This window comes from Solanum stenotomum, chromosome 3 (assembly GCF_019186545.1).
Source record: "Solanum stenotomum isolate F172 chromosome 3, ASM1918654v1, whole genome shotgun sequence".
NCBI lineage: Eukaryota > Viridiplantae > Streptophyta > Magnoliopsida > Solanales > Solanaceae > Solanum > Solanum stenotomum.
Genome location: NC_064284.1, coordinates 9,230,373 through 9,251,350, shown reverse-complemented (window position 1 = coordinate 9,251,350; position 20,978 = coordinate 9,230,373). Strand labels below are relative to the sequence as shown.

At 33.9% G+C, this 20,978-nt stretch overlaps 3 protein-coding genes across 3 annotated transcripts; 2 read left to right on the top strand and 1 right to left on the bottom strand.

Moving 5' to 3' along the window:
• Window positions 1–1,529: 1,529 nt before the first annotated feature.
• On the bottom strand, window positions 1,530–4,006 carry LOC125860468 (protein NRT1/ PTR FAMILY 2.8). Its single transcript, XM_049540431.1, has 3 exons — window positions 3,762–4,006; window positions 3,461–3,678; window positions 1,530–2,998 (listed from the first exon to the last, which is right to left on the bottom strand). Exons 1-3 carry the CDS (start codon window positions 3,880–3,882, stop codon window positions 1,547–1,549), a joined length of 1,791 nt encoding a protein of 596 aa, XP_049396388.1. The 5' UTR covers window positions 3,883–4,006; the 3' UTR covers window positions 1,530–1,546.
• A 2,004-nt stretch (window positions 4,007–6,010) lies between these two features.
• Window positions 6,011–10,903, top strand: LOC125860439 (LRR receptor-like serine/threonine-protein kinase FEI 2). The gene is made up of 13 exons (XM_049540399.1): window positions 6,011–6,400; window positions 6,476–6,611; window positions 6,718–6,789; window positions 6,894–6,965; window positions 7,071–7,142; window positions 7,233–7,304; window positions 7,393–7,464; window positions 8,499–8,605; window positions 8,758–8,931; window positions 9,005–9,337; window positions 9,596–9,847; window positions 10,096–10,229; window positions 10,414–10,903. Exons 1-13 carry the CDS (start codon window positions 6,319–6,321, stop codon window positions 10,639–10,641), a joined length of 1,806 nt encoding a protein of 601 aa, XP_049396356.1. The 5' UTR covers window positions 6,011–6,318; the 3' UTR covers window positions 10,642–10,903.
• Window positions 10,904–11,204: 301 nt separating this feature from the next.
• LOC125860628 ((-)-isopiperitenol/(-)-carveol dehydrogenase, mitochondrial-like) lies at window positions 11,205–12,394 on the top strand. Its single transcript, XM_049540624.1, has one exon. It carries the CDS (start codon window positions 11,210–11,212, stop codon window positions 12,083–12,085), a length of 876 nt encoding a protein of 291 aa, XP_049396581.1. The 5' UTR covers window positions 11,205–11,209; the 3' UTR covers window positions 12,086–12,394.
• Window positions 12,395–20,978: the final 8,584 nt, after the last annotated feature.

Here is a 20,978-nt window from a genome sequence, read left to right as displayed (position 1 = left end):
AATTCCCTCTTAATTTCTCCTTCGTTTACTTGCAATTTCTTTTCTTTTTCCTTTTTCTAAAAAGGACATTTTCCAAATTTTAATGTGGAATGAAATATATTTTCTGAATCAATATTAATTATGGACATAAGAGAAGTGACGGGACACTTTCTTTTGGTAAAATAAAAAAGATTAGGAAGATTTATCTATGTTTTTTGTTTTTTTTTTTTAGTTTTTCTCTCATCTGTTTTATTTATCTTACGTTTAAAATTATAGTTGCGTAATGCACACTTCTTAATTTTTATAACTCACATCTTTTATGTTTATAGCCTCTAAATATTTAATTTATAAGTTATTTTTATCTTCATAACCAATATTTTACTCCCTCCCTTCCAAATTGATTGTTTGACTTGACATAGAGTTTNTTATGTTTGTCCTAGTCTTTAGGAAGTACTTTAAAACGTGGACTGTTATCTAGTTTTTAGGAGAATTTTTTGGTGAAGTATTTTCTTTTTGGCTTCAGCCGTTGCTGTATTTTTGCATTATAAAAAGACTCCTGCAGCAGTGTTAAGTTAGTAGTGAAGCCAAGTTATTGTCTCTGTTTTACTCTATATTTTTTGTTCATCAGTTTTTTTTATCATGTTTGACTTGACATAGAATTTTAAAAAGTAATGAAAACTCTTAAAATTTTGTTGCCTTAAACTAAAAACTTGTTGAATGTATCAAAATATTCTTTTTAATCTCATGATCTTAAACATGACATATAAAAAGTTAAAAGTTAAAAATTGATGAAAAAAAAGACATTCTTAATTAAACAGATTTTAAAAAGTTAAATAAATTAAAAATAAAATAAAGAGAGTGATAATCATTATGATAAATGCTTATCGTGGTTCCATAGCGTGGCTCGTATGCATAGCAATGAAAAGTCTAAAATGTGGTATCACTATTTTTGAAGTCATTATTGAGTTTTTTGGAAACTGAGAGGACAAATGTTGTTGGTGAGGATCGAACTTGCACTCTGCCACTCCACATGCGCGCTACTTTTTCAGCCCCAAGAACCACCGGGATGAGATAGATTTTTTATTCTGCTTAACTGGATGAAATAATCGAATATATATTTTCCAATGGACATATTTAAATTCCAATAAACAATAAAGTGAATAAAGTATGCTATCTAAATAAAATATCAAGAAAAATAAACTTTACAGTAAAAAAATAAAATAATAGAACCTAATTCAGTGCTTGACATCCCCAAAAAGAATAGATCAATAATTTTTCTCCAACTTGATTTTGTTAGTTTGCATAATATTTGCAAGAAGAAAATATGTTAAAAGAAACTTCTTTTATCAAATCAAAATCTAAAAATAGTCTTCCCTTTGCACTGAAACAAGATGAGACCCCAAAAAATTGGATGCTTTACCAAATAGAATTAACTCCTTATATATATTATCTGCCCTCCATATGATCAATGATGGACATTAATGTTACATGCATATCAAACTTATAGTATAAGACATAAAAAATGCTCATGTCTGATATTAAATTACACCATTTGGATCATTAACCTCTATGGTTTCTTTTCTGGCAAATCGACATATCCAGCATCAACGCGATCCTCCAACACAGTCTTTCTCCTCTTTGATTCTTCATAACTTTGAATGTAACGGCTCGCGAAGAAATGGAAGTATATGAAGTTTAGTACTCCCAATCCAGCAATAAGAAGGTAAAAACGTTCTAGCTTGTTTTCATTAAGGTCATGACCTCCCAACCACCGCTTTCCTCCGTTTAGCCTGCTTAAAATCTCAACCAAATTGACAATGAGTGTGTTGAGGTAACTAGCAATGCTTAGGCTCAAGAAGAAAATTGCTCCTGCTACACTTCTCATTGTCTCTGGTACTTGGTTATTCAAGAATTCCATGACGGAGACTGCAGCAAATGCTTCTGTCAAACCTGATAAGATGAATTGAGGCAAAAAGTATGCAATGCCAAGTGGAGATAGGAATGTGCCTTGTTTCAGGGCTAAGTCGCGGCGTCTTGTTTCAACTAATGCAGCTACTGATAAACAAAGAATAGCCATGATGATACCTATTTTGATTCTTATTTGGAGGGACAATCTAGCTTCTTTCTTAGAGATTTTCGATGCATTGGGAACGTATACACATTCGTAGATGAAGATCCATATAGCCAGGGCAATCATGGATGCTAGTCCCATCCACCCAGGAGGAATCATGAAATTCCCAACTTTTGTGTTGGATTGAATTACTTGAAGTACCCCGAACGTATTCATCTGTTCCATGGTGATGAAACAAGTAATTCCAGCTACCCAAACGGGTAAAATTCCAACGACACATTTCAGCCTTTCCACCTGTTCAACATTACAGAGTCTCCAGCTATCTTTAGCAACTCCTTCAGTATTCAATTCACTGTTAGGATCAACAATCACCGCGGCCTTATCAAGGAACTTGAATCTGTCCGTGTGCTTAAGCACCAATAGCTCGTTTTCTGATTCTCTGGTGGAAGGATCATAAAGGGAACTTGCTGTTGGTAGATCATGAATGTGTCTTTTTCTGCAAGCTGCATTTATAACCTTTGCCATATCGATAAATACACATCCTTGAGGCTTCAGACGGATATAAGAGTTGCGACCAATCAAGAAAATCACAATGGAAAAGGCTAAACAGCAAGTTGGAATCAGGAAGCCTATAAACCAACTGATATTGGTCTGGATGTAGATAACAACTGTGAGGGCAATGATAAGGGCTATAGTGAATGAGAAGTACCACCAATTGAAGAAACTTTTGAGCTGAGACCTTCCCTTTTCTGTATTAGTATCGAATTGATCAGCCCCAAATGCGATGTTGCAGGCTCGAATACCTCCTGAACCTATAGCCATAAATCCAAGACCTGCAAAAAGGTAAGCCAGCTGCCATTTTTGTGGATCTTCACAACGCGCATTTCCCTGACAATGAGGTGGCCTGAGTTCGTCGATTCCAGCTGTTAATGTCACCATCCCCATCCCCTGCCAAAAAAACAGAATTCGGGGCTTTCAAGCATGCTATTTACTATAAATCTTTTTTATCCTGTAATCAACCAAGAAAACCCCCTCAAAAATCACCGAATATTTGTATTTTCTATTATAATTTATACCAATCAAATCCATTTGAAAGGATTTGAAATCAACAAGAGAAAAAGTGTGTGGACCTGACTTATTGAATCATGACCATATTCGATAAAGATGAAATTGGACTCCTCAAGAATTTGTTGATATTTCCGATTAAATCTTCTTGTTACTAGATTTTCATTAGAAATGATTGTAATCCCTTTCCTCTATAGAAAAACCTTGATTCTTTTGACCCCTGATTAGGACAACATACTTGCTACTATACAGTTAAATTGAGACTTAAGCCATATTGCACTCAAATAATCGATAAATTGCACGAATAAAAAAAGGGAAATTAGAGATGAGGAAGAATAAAAGTACCAGGAAAGAAGCAAGGGAACCAAAGAGTAGAGTGAGGAACCTGCCAAGGTGAGCATCAGCCAAGAAGGCACCAGCTATAGGGGTAATATTGGAGCAGCCAGACCATATACTCACCACATTCACCAAAAATACACCCCCCATATTATATTTGGTTCGCAAATATGTAGTCATGTTCGATATCAAACTAACTGACGCCAATTTCTCAAACGATTCATTCCCTTCACAAACAACAATTAACATATCATCATTACACATACATTTATTTTGGTTAAAAATACTATGTGTTGTTTTTCGTGGTTACCAAGAATGAAGGCAATGGCTGTCCATCCTCCTTTTTTTCTTGCGGAGCATTTTGGAGCAATATTTTGTTCTTCTTCTTCTTCAGAGGATGAATGACTTGCATTGATAATCTCATCAGCCATTTCTCCTCCTCTCTATATGTTATTATCAAATTGCAAACAATCAAGATGTTGCTTCTTTCAACTTCATGTGGTGATCAAAACGTGTTTTGTAGAAATAAATTAGGAGAAAAGGTAACCGACGATCTTTTCAGCATGTATTCAATGAGAAGAGAGAGAGAAAAGGGGAGGAATGAATTAGATTTAATGGCTTACATATATTGCATTCCCAAATTTGTGGGATATGCCTGGTTATTCTTTTTTTTCTCTTCAGAAAGAAAGATAAAATAAACACAATAATATTAATATAATTATTTATTAACAAAATACTAATACTGGAAAAATTAAATATTACTATCATGATATTAAAGTAAAAAACTTAATTGGAGCTCTGACTAAATTTAAATCGCATTATAGGGTTCGAATGGAATTCCATTCGGGTTTTTTCAGAGCTAGAGCTTGAAACCAAAATCTCTTATTAATAGTAGAGTTGAGTTGTCTCAACACTGCACCACAACCTGAAATGTTTTCCCAAAATTAAATAAATTTATCTCTAATTAATTAAAAAATACATAAATTTATAAAAATAGATAATACCAGCAAGTTTTAAAATTAAAGACAACAAAAAGGGTAATTAAAAAAAGTTGACATAGACAAGATTGGAGTTCATACGGTTTAAATGTCTGAAGACTGATTAGTGAAGCCACCTTTTTTTTTTTCTTAGTGATCTTACTACTTGATCTAAGAGTTTCTTTCTATTTGAACTTGTCTTCCTTATATATATATTTTTTTTAATAATTCGAAGTTGCTTGTGATTATTTTTAGTGATTGCAACTATTTTGCTTGAGAAGAAAATAAAAGATTCATATGTTTAGTATTAAGCTGAAATGAATGGAGGCAGGCTGAAGGTTGACATCTTTTCTTGACAAGTGGCCACCTTAGTTGTCAAAAAGTTCTCATGCATGCTGACAGGTTTTCTTTCACTTGCCACCGTTTTTTTAGTGGGTCATATTATATCCTAGTATCTCTTAAGAAACAATTTGTCAAATTTTTGTTTTAACTAATTTTTTTTTTAGTGGGTCATATTATAGCCTTTTCTAATTTTTATTTTTATTTTAACTAAAAGAAAAGGCTTACCATAGGTTTATCCAATGGGGAAAAATGGTTTGTGGACACATATTTTAATCACGGACTATATATGTTGTTTTAGTTAAATTGAGCGTATCTTTTACGGCATTTATATACCGATTTCATGCAGGTAAAAAATGTTCTTAAAGATTATATATATATGAATTATAATATACTAATAAAATAAATATACAATGAAAAAAGGTTACATCTAAATATATTAGTAATATAAATAAAATAGTCTAACACATCTCCTAATTAATTTTTTTTTAATGGGCGTATAAATGAAAACTTTCATTTGATTGGTCAGCAGAATCATGTCATTTGCACACTTGTAACGTTGAGATTAATTTTTAATTTGTTTAGACATGCTACATTTCTTGATACGTGGCATTAGCCATTTTGATCTTTAGGCTAGTGAAATGGGCTCATCGTCTTAAGTTAACTAGCATTGGCTAACCCAAATGAAGCTGGACCTTAATTTGGATTTGATATTTTTTTGAACTTTGGAATATATCCAAATTTAATTATATGGATACTCCTAAGAGTGTATAATCATGTAAAATTTAGATCAAGTTTACTTGTTTAACTTTATAATAATTTAAATGTTTATTTGTTACATTCATTTATTTACACATAGTATATTATCTTATCAAATCTTCATATTTCCAATTATTATTTTTTTGTATGATATTCTAAACATGAGTGTCCTATGTCCCACTTTAAATGGGTTGGTGTACATTTAGCTCAAAATGTGGTCATCAGATGTTCAAATTTTGCTCAGACTTTGGGCAGTGCAAATATATGTCCTTTTCCCAACAACAACATCTCCCCATCGCATATTCTTTATCGTCCCATACACGACCACATTTTTTTCTTCAAATAGCTAGCGAGTACCTTAAATTTCAACAAATAAGAGCATAAGTTCAGCTATTACAAGTACTCTTTTTTTTTTTTTTTTTTTTTGAACTCTCCACTGGTGTCTGGACAACGGTTCTTCTCTCTTTTCTTTTTTTCTTTCTTTCTATTATACACAACTTTCTAGGCTACTTTCAAAGTAAAGTCTTCTCTTTTTCAAAATACACACCCTCCCCCCCTCTTCCTCTTTTTCTCACTTCGTGCTTGAAATTTCATTATTATGGATTTTCCATCTGTAAGAACTGTAATCATACCAATTGTTTCTATCAAAACCCCACCATTTTAGCTTTACTCTTCTTTTTTTCAAGATCTGTATTGATTATTGAACTTGCTACTACTCCACATTGCACTTGATATTTCTAGTCCAAACTGAAAAAGTAAGCTCAAATCTGCATTTTTCATCGAGAAATCGAAATGGGTGTCTGGGAGTTGATCGTTTTGGGACTATTTACAATGACCATTTTCAATAGAAGCTGTTTTTCACTAACCCCAGATGGTAAAGTTTACTTCTTTGTCTAAGGTTTTCAGCATTGTATGTTGTTCTTGAGCTAAAAAGATTCTACTTTTTTAGGTTCTGCTTTGTTGGAAATGAGAACCCTTTTGAATGATACTAAAAATGTTTTGAGCAACTGGAATGATTCGGATGAATCGCCTTGTAGGTGGACTGGCATTTCTTGCTATCCTAATGACCAAAGAGTTCAATCTATGTATGTTCAATTCACTTTTTTTTGTTTTCACTATCAGTGCTTTATTCACTTTGTTTAGTTCTGTTTGCTTGGATTCATTTTCTGCATTTTGTTTTTGAATTTTCAGCAACTTACCTTATATGGAACTTGGAGGAATTATATCTCCTAGCGTTGGTAAACTCACCAGATTGCAGAGATTGTAAGTCCCATAGTCATTGAGGCAATGCAACAAAATTGTATTAGGGCTAAAGTTTCTGTCTTGCTACTTGCCTTGATAAACTATGTGTTCTTTCCTAAAACCAGGGCACTTCACGAAAACAGTCTGCACGGTGTGATTCCTAATGAGATTGGCAATTGCCCTGAACTCAGAGCTATGTAAGTAGGAGTTTCATATATAACTGAGTGATAACATGTTTTCTTGGAGATTCCACATGTTTCTTGATGAATTTGTCACAAGCTAGGCATTATTTATGCGTACAGATACCTCAGGGCGAATTTTCTTCAAGGAGGCATACCATCAGATATTGGAAATCTTTCAATACTGACCATATTGTGAGATATATATATTTTTTAATTCACCATCTTATTATATAGTTAATGAGGTTGTTGTTTTAATGATTGGTACCTTTTAATCCTTTTTAGAGATTTATCAAGCAATTCACTTAGGGGTGCTATACCTTCTTCTCTTGGTCGTCTCAGACATCTTCGTCTTCTGTAAGTTCAATTTCTGTTCATTGTAAATTTTTAATTTGATAACTTAATGCATTACACACTGATGTGTTTAACATGAAAATCAATTCAGGAACTTGTCAGCCAATTTCTTCTCGGGTGAGATCCCAGATGTTGGAATACTGAGCACTTTTGGTAACGATTCGTAAGTTCTCCTTCCATTGGAATATAATCCCCACATTTGATTTTGCCCTCTGTGTTCATCATTTTCTATATACTGTAAATAAATTTAGACAGATGGTTCAAAACTCAGAAAATACAATTTATCGTGAATAATGCTTCACATTATATGTATAGAAGTGCAGCAAAATATTCACATTCCATTTGGCACTACAATCACACTTAAAGGAAATACAAAACAAGATAAATCAGGTCTTTGCACACCAGTTTTCTGGTGATTAACTGCTGTTTGCTGCATAGGCTAGGTTTGTGGCAGTGTTACAATGACACCCAGCAAATACAAACTAAGCAGAATACCCATCAAAAGATCGATGTATTAACATCACAAGTGCAGTTGAGATTTTTTACAACTGAACAAACCGAATCTATCAATTGATAGTCCTTTAATCATGATCCTAGAAGTTAAATACCATGTGATAATTGAGATGGGAACTACACTAGCAAATTGATGGTGCTTCAATTTTAAAGATGGTGATTAATTTGTAAGTATACCTGACTTAAATTTATGGTACTCCAATCATGCAGTATGTGTTGCATATGTTGAGATAGACTTTTTGGTGTTAATTGCCTAGTGGGTGATTGGCTGCTACATAGTTGAAACTAGGAATCTAGTCCTGTATCATGATCAGTTTTACTTGTGTACCTTGCAAAAATTATTCTTCCCCATCATCTCAAAAGGGAATTTGAAGCTTGATGCTCTCAAAGTCTCAAATAGTTAAGCTTATAAAGTATTTTCAAATGTCACAAGGGCAAGAATGTATGTGACGGGTCAATTCACGTAGGTTTCTTTCTGGAGTAAATTCTTAGTCATCCATTGGTAAGGGTGTTGCATCACCAACACTAGCTAGAAACAACTTGTTTAACTGGAGTCTCGTGAACTGACCTGCCGTTTACCTTTCTTCTTCATAGTCTTGGGAGATAATATTTTCAGTGTTAAATTTTTCTATTAATGGCTATCTTATAGCAGACTATTCTGATGAGGATAATGCTTATGCTTAGGTTTATTGGCAATTTAGATCTCTGTGGTCAACAAGTCCGCAAGCCTTGCAGAACATCTATGGGATTCCCTGTAGTATTGCCTCATGCTGAAAGCGATGAAGCTGCAGGTTGTTATTTGCTACTGCTTCATATCTATTTCCTTTTAGAAGTTTACTGGCTTTTGGAACTTCCCTTTCCTCCACCAACTGAATCTATTTTTTTCTCCTTTACTTTTATGTAGAAAGCCTGATTTGTTGCTAAATTAATGTGATTTCTGCAGTCCCTACGAAGCGATCCTCTCACTATATTAGAGCAGCAGTTATTGGTGCAATATCTACATTGGGTTTTGTACTCATTGTGTTCTTTATTTTCCTCTGGGTTTGGTTGTTATCTAAGAAGGAAAGGACAGCAAAAAAATACACAGAAGTCAAGAAACAAGTCCACAAAGAGCCAAGTAAGTGGGTGAATAGTACAATACCATTTCTTTTCCTTCTCCCAATTTTTGTCTTAATTTGTCAAGGCTTCAGGTGCCAAGCTTATTACTTTCCATGGAGATCTTCCTTATCCTTCATGCGAGCTAATAGAGAAGATTGAATCCCTTGATGAGGAAGATGTTGTTGGGGCAGGAGGGTTTGGTACTGTATATCGGATGGTTATGAATGATTGTGGAACATTTGCTGTTAAAAGAATAGACCGGAGTCGTGAAGGCTCTGATCAAGTCTTTGAGAGAGAGTTAGAAATCTTGGGTAGCATCAAACACATTAATCTGGTCAATCTACGAGGTTACTGCAGGCTTCCTACTGCAAGGCTTCTCATCTATGATTATTTGGTCATGGGAAGCTTGGACAATTTCCTACATGGTATGTTTCCAGCTTTTCAAAATTTGTCCCCAGATCCTTCCTCCTCTCCACATCTCCTCGTAAGCTTATACAAGACATCAAATATGGAAAGTGTGTATATTTTTGCCATACATTTATTATTTGGTTTATCCTGAATACAACCATTATTTTCAGTTATCTGTTTTTAAACTGGAGAGGGGGAAAAGCACTATTGCTTTCATTTAAACAATCTGTTTTTCTTGGCTATTCATTGCATGCATCTTTATTGTATTTTTGCAGAACGTGTGGATGATCGGTTGTTAAACTGGAATGCACGTCTGAAAGTAGCTCTTGGTTCTGCAAGAGGATTGGCCTACCTACATCATGACTGTTGTTCTAAAATAGTTCATCGAGATATCAAATCAAGCAACATACTCCTTGATGAGAATCTAGAGCCTCGTGTTTCAGACTTTGGCCTTGCCAAGCTTTTGGTGGATGAGGAAGCTCATGTCACGACTGTGGTTGCGGGTACTTTTGGTTATTTAGCACCAGGTATGCATATTCACTTAAATCAGCAAGGCATAAAGATAGATTCACATATATGTTGCCTTTTAATTGCAAGAATGGTTTATTTTCTTATTTTTTTGCTTGGATAAACCTTAACCTATTCTTCTTTTTATAATCATCTATATGTAGGTTTGATTTGCTTAACCTCTATAAATTGAAATTCCAAACTCACCTCATCTTCTAATGAAATGTCTGACCAACGATTTCTTGTTTGTAAATTGTAATATAACCAGAGTACTTGCAAAGTGGAAGAGCCACAGAGAAATCTGATGTGTACAGCTTTGGGGTTCTCCTTTTAGAGCTTGTGACTGGAAAAAGGCCAACAGATCCATCCTTCGTAAACCGAGGCTTAAATGTGGTTGGCTGGGTATGCATGCTTCCCTTGAAACTCACCAAATTTTAGAACTTCATGAAGACTCGTTAATTTTTTAAACTTCATTGGAGACACTAGTTCGGAAATTATGGGTGATTGTGATATGGAACTTCCCTTTTCTGTATTTAGCTGTACAATTTCCACATATTGATAGTGTCACAATTTGAAAAATGAACAGATGAATACCTTGCTGAAGGAGAATAGACTGGAAGACATCCTAGATGCGAGTTGCAGAGAAGCCGATGCAGAGACGGTAGAAGCAATTATAGAAATAGCTGCAAGATGCACTGATGCAAATCCAGATGATAGACCTACAATGCAACAGGTGCTGCAATATTTGGAGCAAGAGGTCATGTCACCATGCCCGAGTGATTTCTATGAGGAGTCTCATTCAGATTATTCTTGATGTATGGAATAATTTCCTGGGACCAAATATTTAGAAACAATTTGCAGCCTGATGCTGAAATGTGTAATCTGCCATTGCAGATACTCTGTATGCTCCTTGCTTTTGGAGCCCTGCTGCTTTTCTTCCTAATGTCTTTGTGCATCACTTGTGCCTTTTTATGTAGATACCTGCAGTTAGTTTTAAAGCTACAATTATGAGTCCTAACTAGCCATGGCATTATGTAGTATTTATAATCTATTCATCACTATTGAATTTTCCTTCACCTATAATAGAGTTTAGGTTCCTCCTAAGAAAGTTCTTTAAGAAAATTTGATGAAATATGTGAGGACACTCAACTACTGGTGGATGGTCATATCTGCAAAGCATATTTATATGCCACTCAATTATCATAAAAAAATTGTAACCTGTAGGTGGAATTAATATGTTTTTGTTTTACTCGATTATTCAAAAAACTATTGTAGTATGATTGTGACTGGAGCCCACTTATCTTACCTGCAATTATTGGCCAGCTTGACGCTGAGGCATCAAACTTATGGTGCTGCTTAATTAGGCCTCCTACTCCAAATATATGTGCCAAGTGTTTAGGAAGATATTTCCATTCTCAAGTAACAGCATACAAGATAAAACACAAAACGAACCAAAAATGGCAGAGGTCACGCAGAAGCTGAAAGGAAAAGTGGCCATAGTGACTGGTGGTGCAAGCGGAATTGGGGAAGCAACCGCACGCCTTTTTGCCCAACACGGCGCACGAGCCGTTGTCATCGCCGACATCCAAGATGAAAAGGGCAGAGCCGTGGCGGCATCCATCCCTTCACAGATTTGCAGCTACATGCAATGCGACGTGAGTGATGAAAATCAAGTGAAAGCCATGGTGGATTGGACGGTCCAGAAATATGGTCAACTCGACGTAATGTTCAGTAACGCCGGAGTCGTTGGTAATTCGGGTCAAAAGGTGCTCAATCTGGATCTTTCCGAATTCGATCGGGTGATGAACGTCAACGCTCGTGGAATGGCGGCGTGTGTGAAGCATGCAGCACGAGCCATGGTGGATAAGCGTGTTAGAGGTAGCATAATTTGTACAGCCAGTATTGCGGCAAGCAGGGGAGGAGCCTGGCGGACTGATTACATAATGTCGAAACACGCTGTGTTAGGGTTAGTGAGATCAGCTTGTCGGCAATTGGGTGAGTACGGAATAAGAGTGAATAGTATTTCACCTTCTGCAGTGATGACTCCATTGATGATCAGCGCAGAACCAGAGGTATCAATGAAGGCTCTGAAAAGGTATGGTCCGCAGACTAGTTTGAAGGGTATTACACTGACGGTGAAACACTTGGCGGAAGCTGCTCTGTTTCTAGCTTCCGATGATTCTGCTTTTGTTAGTGGGCACGATTTGGGGGTGGATGGTGGCTTGATCAGTCTTCCAGATCCAATGAGTTCATTGTGAAACAGAGAGAACAACCGAATTTGAGTTTGTTTTTCTTTTCTTTTTTTTTTGGCTTCCCATCCTGCCTTCGGTGCTCAATTGGACAATATTGGAGCCAGACTAAATTTGGATTTCTGCTCAAAAGTCACAAATATGGCAAAACACTTCCTAACTAGGGCGACTATGCATGTAGCCCGAAACATATGGTTAAGCCCTTGTAATATAGCATGGATTTCGAATCTTCCTATCGTGTATTCTCTATTTGAAGGTTGAAAGTGTCTTGAGTTTGTAATTGAGATGCATTGTGTTAGCTATGTAAAATTATTCAAATTACAATGTTTTGATTATAGTATTATTTGGCAGATTCAAAGTTACAATTCGAGAAGTAGTGGGCATGTTTGGGCCTGATGCAGTTTTAATGGAGTTGTTACAGATTGTAAACAATCATCAAATTAAAAATCTTCAAGGGCATGAAGAACTTTAGTTTATTTTCTTTTTAAAAGATAACCAAAGTGATTGTGCAGATTATAAGAAATTGCATGAAATTATGTGGAACTTGTGACACACAAACTTATGATAGAAACTATGTAATATAAAATTGAACTGGAAATTGCAAGTCCAAAATTGAAATATCTATTATAACAACTACTCCATTAATTACATGCGGCAACATAGGTAACTATGAAAAATCTAATATTACTTGGCTTGCAGTTTACAAACCAATATTAGTTGAAACTGAAAACTAATGAAGATTACATGTATAGCTTTCTTAGTAAATAAAATCCTATACATCAACCTTATACCTTATACCTAAAAATGGCGTAAGACAAACACGTTCATCTTTAATTCTCTCTGGGAGTGGGATCCCAACTGTTAACTGCAATGAGGAGAACAATAGGAAGCAGAGGGCGCCCTGAATTGGCTGGTAGAGACATCATGCTCCGACCAAAGGAGGAGATTTCAGTAATGATGGGTGACATTCTATGCAAAGGCACACCTATTGAGCTTAGTATTTCACAAAGACTATCATCAGGAGCACCTATCATAGCATGACTCGACAAATAGAAAGATTGCACCATAAATGGACCTCGAGGTTCCTCCTCGATGGAATCCCCTTTCTCTGAAAGATATTGAACAAATTCTTGAACACGAATTTCAATCAAGAATAAAGGAGTAGTAGAAGGATTGTTGTTGTTGATGATGGTCTTCAAGTTGATGTCCTTTGGAATGATAAAATTATCTGTCCAAACTTTGAACTCATTGAAGATTTGTGGAATCTCCATCTTCAATTTTTTGTTGAGATTGCAAATTGAGCTAAGTGAATAGAAGAAAATTATTGGTGATGAATTGTTGGAGCAATAGGAAGCTTTATATAGGCTTCAAGGAAAGACTAATTTGTGTTGAAATAGGAATCTAAGGTTTCCAAAATTGTTAATTTGGAAACAAAATAGTAACTTGAGAAGCAAGCAAGTAATAATTAGGCAACTCTGTGGCCTTATCAAGTACGAATGCTAGTAAAAAATTGAATGGAAACTAATGGATTAATTTCAAATAAACTTTCCATTTATAAACCCTAAATAATAATAAATAAAAAATTAAAGACTATGGAAAGACATTATATTTTGCCAATTGAAAACTCAAAGAGAGCCCCCTTTTGTCAATTCTTCTCAAGTAAGTGACATTTATAAATAAAAAATAAAAAATAATCTTAGAATCACCTAGTAAAAACTAACTTGATTGGGTAAATAATAACTCTTATGAGGAGTCGTGAATAAAACTTAAAACTAACACATTGCTTACATGTAGGTTGTGTATCGGTTAGTTTGATTCAATTTCGAAAATTATTGAATTATTGATTTATAAATATGTTAAATCCATAAGATATCGATTTAATCATTAAATGTTCCTTCTTTATTCACCATAATATACTAAATCCATGAGATATCGATTATAGACAATGTGACTAACCAATATGTACATCGCTAAATATTCCTTCTTTATTCACCTTAAATATGCTCAATTTATTAAACTATAGAAATTAAAGAAAGCAACAAACAAATATTGGCAGTATCTTTAGGAAGTCGATATTTGTCCTACAGTCCTAGGTCAGTGAAGTCCCTTTTTCTTCATCAAGGTTAAAGTCAATAAGAAATACAGCGATACATCATTTTTAAAAGAATATAATATACAATAATTATAACTAATTAAATTACTATTGAATTGTCAATTTACCCTTTAAAAAAATTTAACAATGAAGAACTGAACCGATGAAAGGAAAGTTTAAATTGTTGCTGAACTGTTAAACAATAATCTATATACAATTAAACAAATAATTTTTTTATTATTCGAATTATCAATTTCAGTTTAAATTTAAAATACACTACTTACATGTTAGCCTGATTTTTCTTTGGCTGGATTAATTTTAACAAGCAAGTGAAATTTATTTGTCCATAAAAATTGAAGAAAAGGAAAATCCAATTCCAGCATCCATAAAACAAAATTGAACGTACAGTATAATACACCATTTATGTTGTCTTTTTATATAAGTCCAAATATGATCCACTGTAATTTGGCGATAAAATTATGGAACATCAGATAGATTTTATTAATACATACATTAGATTATTATTTTTTTGAAAGATGATTTAATTTGTCCATATTCTACCCTAATAACATCAACCATTCTTTTAGTGGCATAGCATTGACGAACCAAAATAATTGTACAGATAATAAATTGCATGAAACAAATCTCGCATCTTAAATTTGACACTGATTTATGATGTATTAATTACATACTTGTACAAAACATTGGTTGAAACTAAAAAACTAATCAAGATTGCATATATAGTACTAGTAAGTAGGTTAGTAAATTCTCCATCTTCAACAACTTTTGAACAGAGAACAATATTGCTACAATAGAAATTAGTTATTAAATGAAGAAATTTAGGATGTGTGACCAATTGATCCAACACTACAATGCTTTTATAGAAATGAGAATCTCAACTTTCCAAAATATACAAAATAAGGAGAAAAATGGTAACTTAAGAAGCCCAAGTTTGTGAAGAATTAGGAATCTCAAATTTCGGATAAGGAAATTTTTTAAATAAAGGTAAAATATGTAACTTAAGCAATGCAATTGTTTTTGTTGTTTTTGTTAGTGCTATTACATTTACTTAAGGTTCGCGGTATGTAAGATTCTCTTTATTCATTTTGTTCTTGTTAGAATTTTTTTTTGCGTTTAAGTAGTGGAAAGTGTGAGAAAACCTAGTTTTTTTTAGAATTTTCAATTTACCTTAAAATTAAAGGGTAAGGCTAGTTAGTGTTAGCGGGGCATTTTAATAATTTAAGAATTCACATTTTTTGCATGGCCACATAGATGTTGGTTTATGGCCGTTGGTGCACTTCTCATGTATGTTACATACTGATGGATGAATTGGCCGTTGATTGTTGCCATTGAAAATAATTATTGCTGCATTACTATTCAGCATTACTCCAAATGGAGTTAATGTATATATATGTTACAATTTTCTTGGTGCATGCAGCAACTCCCAAGCCGTTGGTGGCTTAAGTGTCCCTTTATTTTCATTCTTTATTTCTCCATTATACCTTGTAACATATGTAACTCCTAAGATCATTATCTTCACTATTTACTACCCCATTATCTTTCTATTCATTGCTAGGAAGACTTCTTCTAGTATAAATAGTGGTGGTCTTCATTTGGTTAAGACACACAAGAAAATATAGAGTGCATAAAGTTTGTCAAAGAAGAGAGTTCTTATTACTTGAAGGGAGGTGTTCTTTTTTGTAGAGCTTTGAACTCAACTCTTGTCCAAAGTTTAGTTATACTTTGTGAAGGTTGTTGTATCCTGGAGGGGACAAGTCAAGAGGACTACTGCTGGACCGGTGAAAAACATTTATTGCAGTGGGCTTGAATCTCCTTAAAGAGAGCGAGATATCCGCGCCTCAGCCTGAAGAAATTTCTGTTTCTTCATTTTATTTTCAATTGTAATCTTGCAATTTTATTATCTTTTAATTTTCCACTAACAATTTTAAGGAGACTCAGAATGACTACAATTGAAAAAATTGCGGATGTCAAGATGAGAGACCTTAACAAGCCATTTCGGTTCAATGGTAACCATTTCAAAAGATGGAAGGGTAAAGTACTTTTCTACTTAAGCCTTCTCAATGTTTCTTATGTGTTAACTGAGAAGAATCCTAATAAAGTTGATGACACCTCCATGGATGATGATGAACTTATTTCTCATTATGAGAAAGTGGAAAAGTACGAGAGACTTATTCGATTTTCTGAGCTGGGTTGGGGAGGGGTTGCAGTAGTGAACCACGGACCACCAACACGGGCCGTGGTTTGACCTACAGTCAATGGATGGAAACCGTGGGTTGCACCTGCAACTTCCAAAATCTGCATTTTTGGTCTGTTTCGAATACGGGGTATTACATGATCAATATGTAATTGTGAAGAATGATATTTTTGTGGGAAATGGGTATGCTAGCTTGTGATGGGATGTTCAAATTGAATGTAGAAGTGAATAAAGCTTCTACTTCTGTGTATATGCTTTCTTCTACTAATTTTTTGCATGCTCGTTTGTGTCATATTGATTATCATTATGTTGAAATCATGAGTAGTTTATGATTAATCTCAATGATTAAAAAGAATTTTGAAAAGTGTGAGGCCTGTAGTAAAGCCAAAATCACTAAAATGCCTGATTTTCAAGTTGAAAGAAAAATTGATTTGTTAGAATTAGTTCATACTGATATTTGTGAACTTGGTGGAATTTTAACTCGTGGAGGTAATAGATATTTTATCACTTTCATTGATGATTTCTCTAAGTTTACATATGTTTACTTGATGAAAAATAAAAGTGATGCTTTTGAAAATTTTAAAACTTATCTCCATGAGGTTGAAAATCAGTTTGGTTGAAAAATAAAAAGAATTAGAAGTGATTGAGGCCGTGAATATGAGTCAAATGAGTTTAATTCTTTTGTTAGATCATTGAGAACATTTCATGAAACTACTCCTCCTTACTCTCCTTAATCTAATGGAGTAGCAGAAAGGAAAAATAGAACTTTGGTTGAATTGACTAATGTCATGCTTATTGAGTCACGTGCACCATTAAATATTTGGGGTTAAGCTATTTTAACTGCTTGATATGTGTTGAATCGTGTGACTCATAAAAAGTCTAAATTGACACCTTTTGAATCGTGGAAAGGTTACAAGCCAAGTTTGGGATATTTAAGAGTTTGGAGTTGTCTAGCCTTTGTGAGGCTAATGGATCCCAAGATTACAAAATTGGTAAGAAAGTTACTACTTGTGCTTTTCTTGGTTATGCTTCAAATAATACAACCTATAGATTTTTTAATCTTGAAGATAATATTGTGATAGAATCAGGTGATGCTATTTTTCATGAAAATAAGTTTCCTTTTGATTCTAAAAAAATAGTGGGGGTCAAAGGATTGAACAAAATATTTTGTCACTACCTAGTTCTTCTACTGCTACTTGAAAAATAAAGAAGTCAATGATTTTGAGTTAAGAAGAAGTAAAAGAGCAAGAGTAGAAAAAGATTTTGGTCCTGATTTTTATGTGTTTAATGTTGGAGATGACCCTCTCACTTTAAAAGAAGTTTTATCTTCACATGACTCCATTTTTTGGAAAGAGGCTCTAAATGATTAAATGAAATCACTGATTTCGAATAAAACTTGGAAGTTAGTTGATTTACCACCGGGTTGTTGCAAATGGGTCTTAAGAAAAAAGTTGAAACATGATGTATCTATTGATAAATACAAAGCTAGACTAGTTGCAAAAGGTTTTAAACAACTAGAAGACCTAGAATTTTTTGATACTTTTTCTCCGGTAACAAGAATTACATCCATAAGACTTTTAATTGCTATGGCTGCAATCTTTGATTTACAAATTCATCAAATGGATGTAAAAATTGCTTTTTTAAATGGGGACCTGAATGAGGAAATTTATATGGATCAACCCGAGTCTTTTGTTGAAGCAGGCCAAGAAGCAAAGTATGTAAACTTACTAAATCCCTATATGGCTTGAAACATGCACCAAAGAAATGGCATGAAAAATTTGATTCATGCATGATTAATAATGGGTTTAAAACAAATGAGTATGATAAGTGCCTTTATCATAAGTCTTGGAATAATTCACACGTAATTATTTGCCTATATGTTGATGATTTGTTGATCTTTGGCTCTAATATGAATGTTATTGATGAAATAAAAATATTCTTAGAAGCCATTTTGATATGAAAGATCTTAGTGATGCAAATTTTATTCTTAGAATAAAAATAACAAGAACATGTGATGAAATTTTTTTTGACCAGTCACATTATGTTGAAATTTTTTTGGAAAAATATAACTTTCTTGATTGCAAGCATGTTGCTACTCCTTTTGATTCAAGTGTTCACTTATTTCCTGTTGAAAGTGAAAATGATGTAATAAATCAAAGGGAATATGCTAGCATAATTGAAAGTTTGTGATATGTGACTGATTGCACTAGGCCTAATATTCCATATGCAGTAGGAGTACTTGACAGATTTACAAGCAAGCCAGGTAATGAACATTGACATGCTATAACAAGAGTTATGAGATATTTAATTAGAACAAAAAATTGTGGTTTGTTCTATAAAAAATATCCTGTTGTACTTGAAGGCTTTTGTGATGCAGATTGGAACACCTTATCAGGTGATTCATGTTCTACCACTGGTTATATCTTTACTTTGGATGGTGGTGCTATTTGTTGGAAATAAAAAAAAATTTATTATTGTTATCTCTACCATGGAGGCTGAACTAATTGTTTTAGCTTCAGCTAGTGAGGAAGCGAATTGGTTAAGAGATTTGTTATTTCAAATACCTTATTTTGAAAAACCAATTTCTCCTATTTTAATTCATTGTGATAGCATCGCTACAATTGGTAGAGTTCAAAACCGTTATTACAACGGTAAATTCAGACCTATAAGGAGGAAACACAATAATGTAAGATCGTATTTGACAAATGGTATCATCAATGTTGATTATGTCAAATCTTGTGATAATATTGCAGATCCTATTACTAAGGCCTTAACAAGAGAAACGGTCTGGAGCACATCGAGGGGGATGGGATTGAAGCCCACAAATCTTTGAGTCATATATGAGGAAACCCAACCTGGGGACTAGAGATCCTATAGCCAGGTTCAAAGGGAAAAACTAATCATATGATGACTTGTTGTGAAAAATGCACTATATTTTTATTTCCCTCCCTATGACGTGAGTGCATTGTTTCCTGTAGTTTGTGAAGGTTGAGTTGATAAAACTCTTAATGAATATCTGTAGCCCGTATGGGTGGAGTGTTAAGCTTATAGGAGCACTCTCAACAGATTTCACCAATGTGATGTGTGGAAGTATGTCACTTCCTATGAGAATTTGGTTTATTCTCAAAAGCACTCATGAAATCGGGATAGCACATGGTCATAACGTGCTGGCTTTAAAGCTCATGTCAACACCTTGATTATTATGTGTGAGCAGTGATAGTTTATTTCCCTTAAGCAGTCATTGTTCAAGTATGAGACCACTACGACTCTGCAGTAGAAATTACTGTTTCACTAAGTGGAGGTTCAATGCAAAGCACACCTTCATTATGATAAACTCTCTTGGTTAATATTAAAATGAGTGAGGGATGGTTGGTTATTGAGCATTTTAATATTATTTTTTATATTAAATTTGCTCATTATTTTGGTGTCTTAATGTTGCCTAATTACTCCTGCATTTGGCCATTGACTTTGTGGCTATATAATGTTGGTAGAAACGTTCCAGTGAACGTTGGAACTTTGGCAGCATGGCAGCATGTTCATCCGCCATTGATGACATTAGTTACCCCTCTCATTATCTCATTCTTTATTCCTCCATTATTCTTTGTAACCTATGTAACATATGTGCTAAGGCCATTTATCTTCACTATTTAACACTCCATTATCTTCCTATTTATTCCTAGGAAGACTTCTTCTAGTATAAATATTGTGTTCTTCATTTGGTTTGGGACACAAAACACACAAGAAAGAAATATAGAGTGAAAGAGTTAGTTAAAAATAGAATTCTTATTAGTTGAAGGGAGGTGTTCTTTTTTGTGGAGCTTTGGACTCAACTCTTGTCCAGAGTTGTTGAGTTATACTTTGTGAAGGTTGTTGTATCCTGGATGGGACAAGTCAAAGAGGACTACTGTTGGACCGGTGAAAAACATTTGATTCAGTGGGCTTGAATCTCCTTAAAGAGAGAGAGATATCCGCGCCTCAGCCTGAAGAGATTTATTTCTTCATTTTTATTTTCAATTGTAATCTTGTATTTTTTGTTATCTTGTAAGTTTTTCACTAACAACATGTAATTAAACTATATTAGTCAACTAGTTCCTAACATCCATCCCAATTTATGTGATATAGTTAAAATTTAAGAGTCAATCAAATTATTTTTTTAATCAAAACTGTTTGTTTTTTAAATATTTTGATTTGTTAATCATTATCATTTATTTTGTTTTAAAAAAAATTATGTTTTAATTCAGCACCAAACTTTTGAAATTTTCAAAAAAAAATTAATATTCATATAAAACGCATATTTAATTTAAAACTACAAAATTCTAAAAATCTCATTACTTTCGAAAACTTGATGGATAATCAAACTAAGGAATATAAAACTAGTATTATAGTACGTGCTTTTTTTAACGGTATAAAAAATGATTAAATAGTATCATTAATTTATTAAGTACCCCTCACTATTAATTTTGTTAGGTCTTTGTCTCTTTCTACTAGTTTCCTAGGAGCTATATTTTTTTATATATATGAACATGTGAGCCATGACCCATTAAGTATAAGTGAATTCTCCTCAGTTTAGCTTTTGCTGCAACAAATATTCAGAG

Excerpts from the sequence above, each read along its gene's own strand:
- LOC125860468 (XM_049540431.1), bottom strand. The coding sequence starts at position 3,882 with ATGGCTGATGAGATTATCAATGCAAGTCATTCATCCTCTGAAGAAGAA. Across the intron at positions 3,679-3,761 it reads AGCCATTGCCTTCATTCTTG|GGAATGAATCGTTTGAGAAA; the intron begins GTAACCACGAAA and ends TTGTTTGTGAAG. Across the intron at positions 2,999-3,460 it reads GTTCCCTTGCTTCTTTCCTG|GGGATGGGGATGGTGACATT; the intron begins GTACTTTTATTC and ends TTTTTTTGGCAG.
- LOC125860439 (XM_049540399.1), top strand. The coding sequence starts at position 6,319 with ATGGGTGTCTGGGAGTTGATCGTTTTGGGACTATTTACAATGACCATT. Across the intron at positions 8,932-9,004 it reads ACAAGTCCACAAAGAGCCAA|GTGCCAAGCTTATTACTTTC; the intron begins GTAAGTGGGTGA and ends TCAAGGCTTCAG. Across the intron at positions 10,230-10,413 it reads GCTTAAATGTGGTTGGCTGG|ATGAATACCTTGCTGAAGGA; the intron begins GTATGCATGCTT and ends AAAAATGAACAG.
- LOC125860628 (XM_049540624.1), top strand. The coding sequence starts at position 11,210 with ATGTGCCAAGTGTTTAGGAAGATATTTCCATTCTCAAGTAACAGCATA.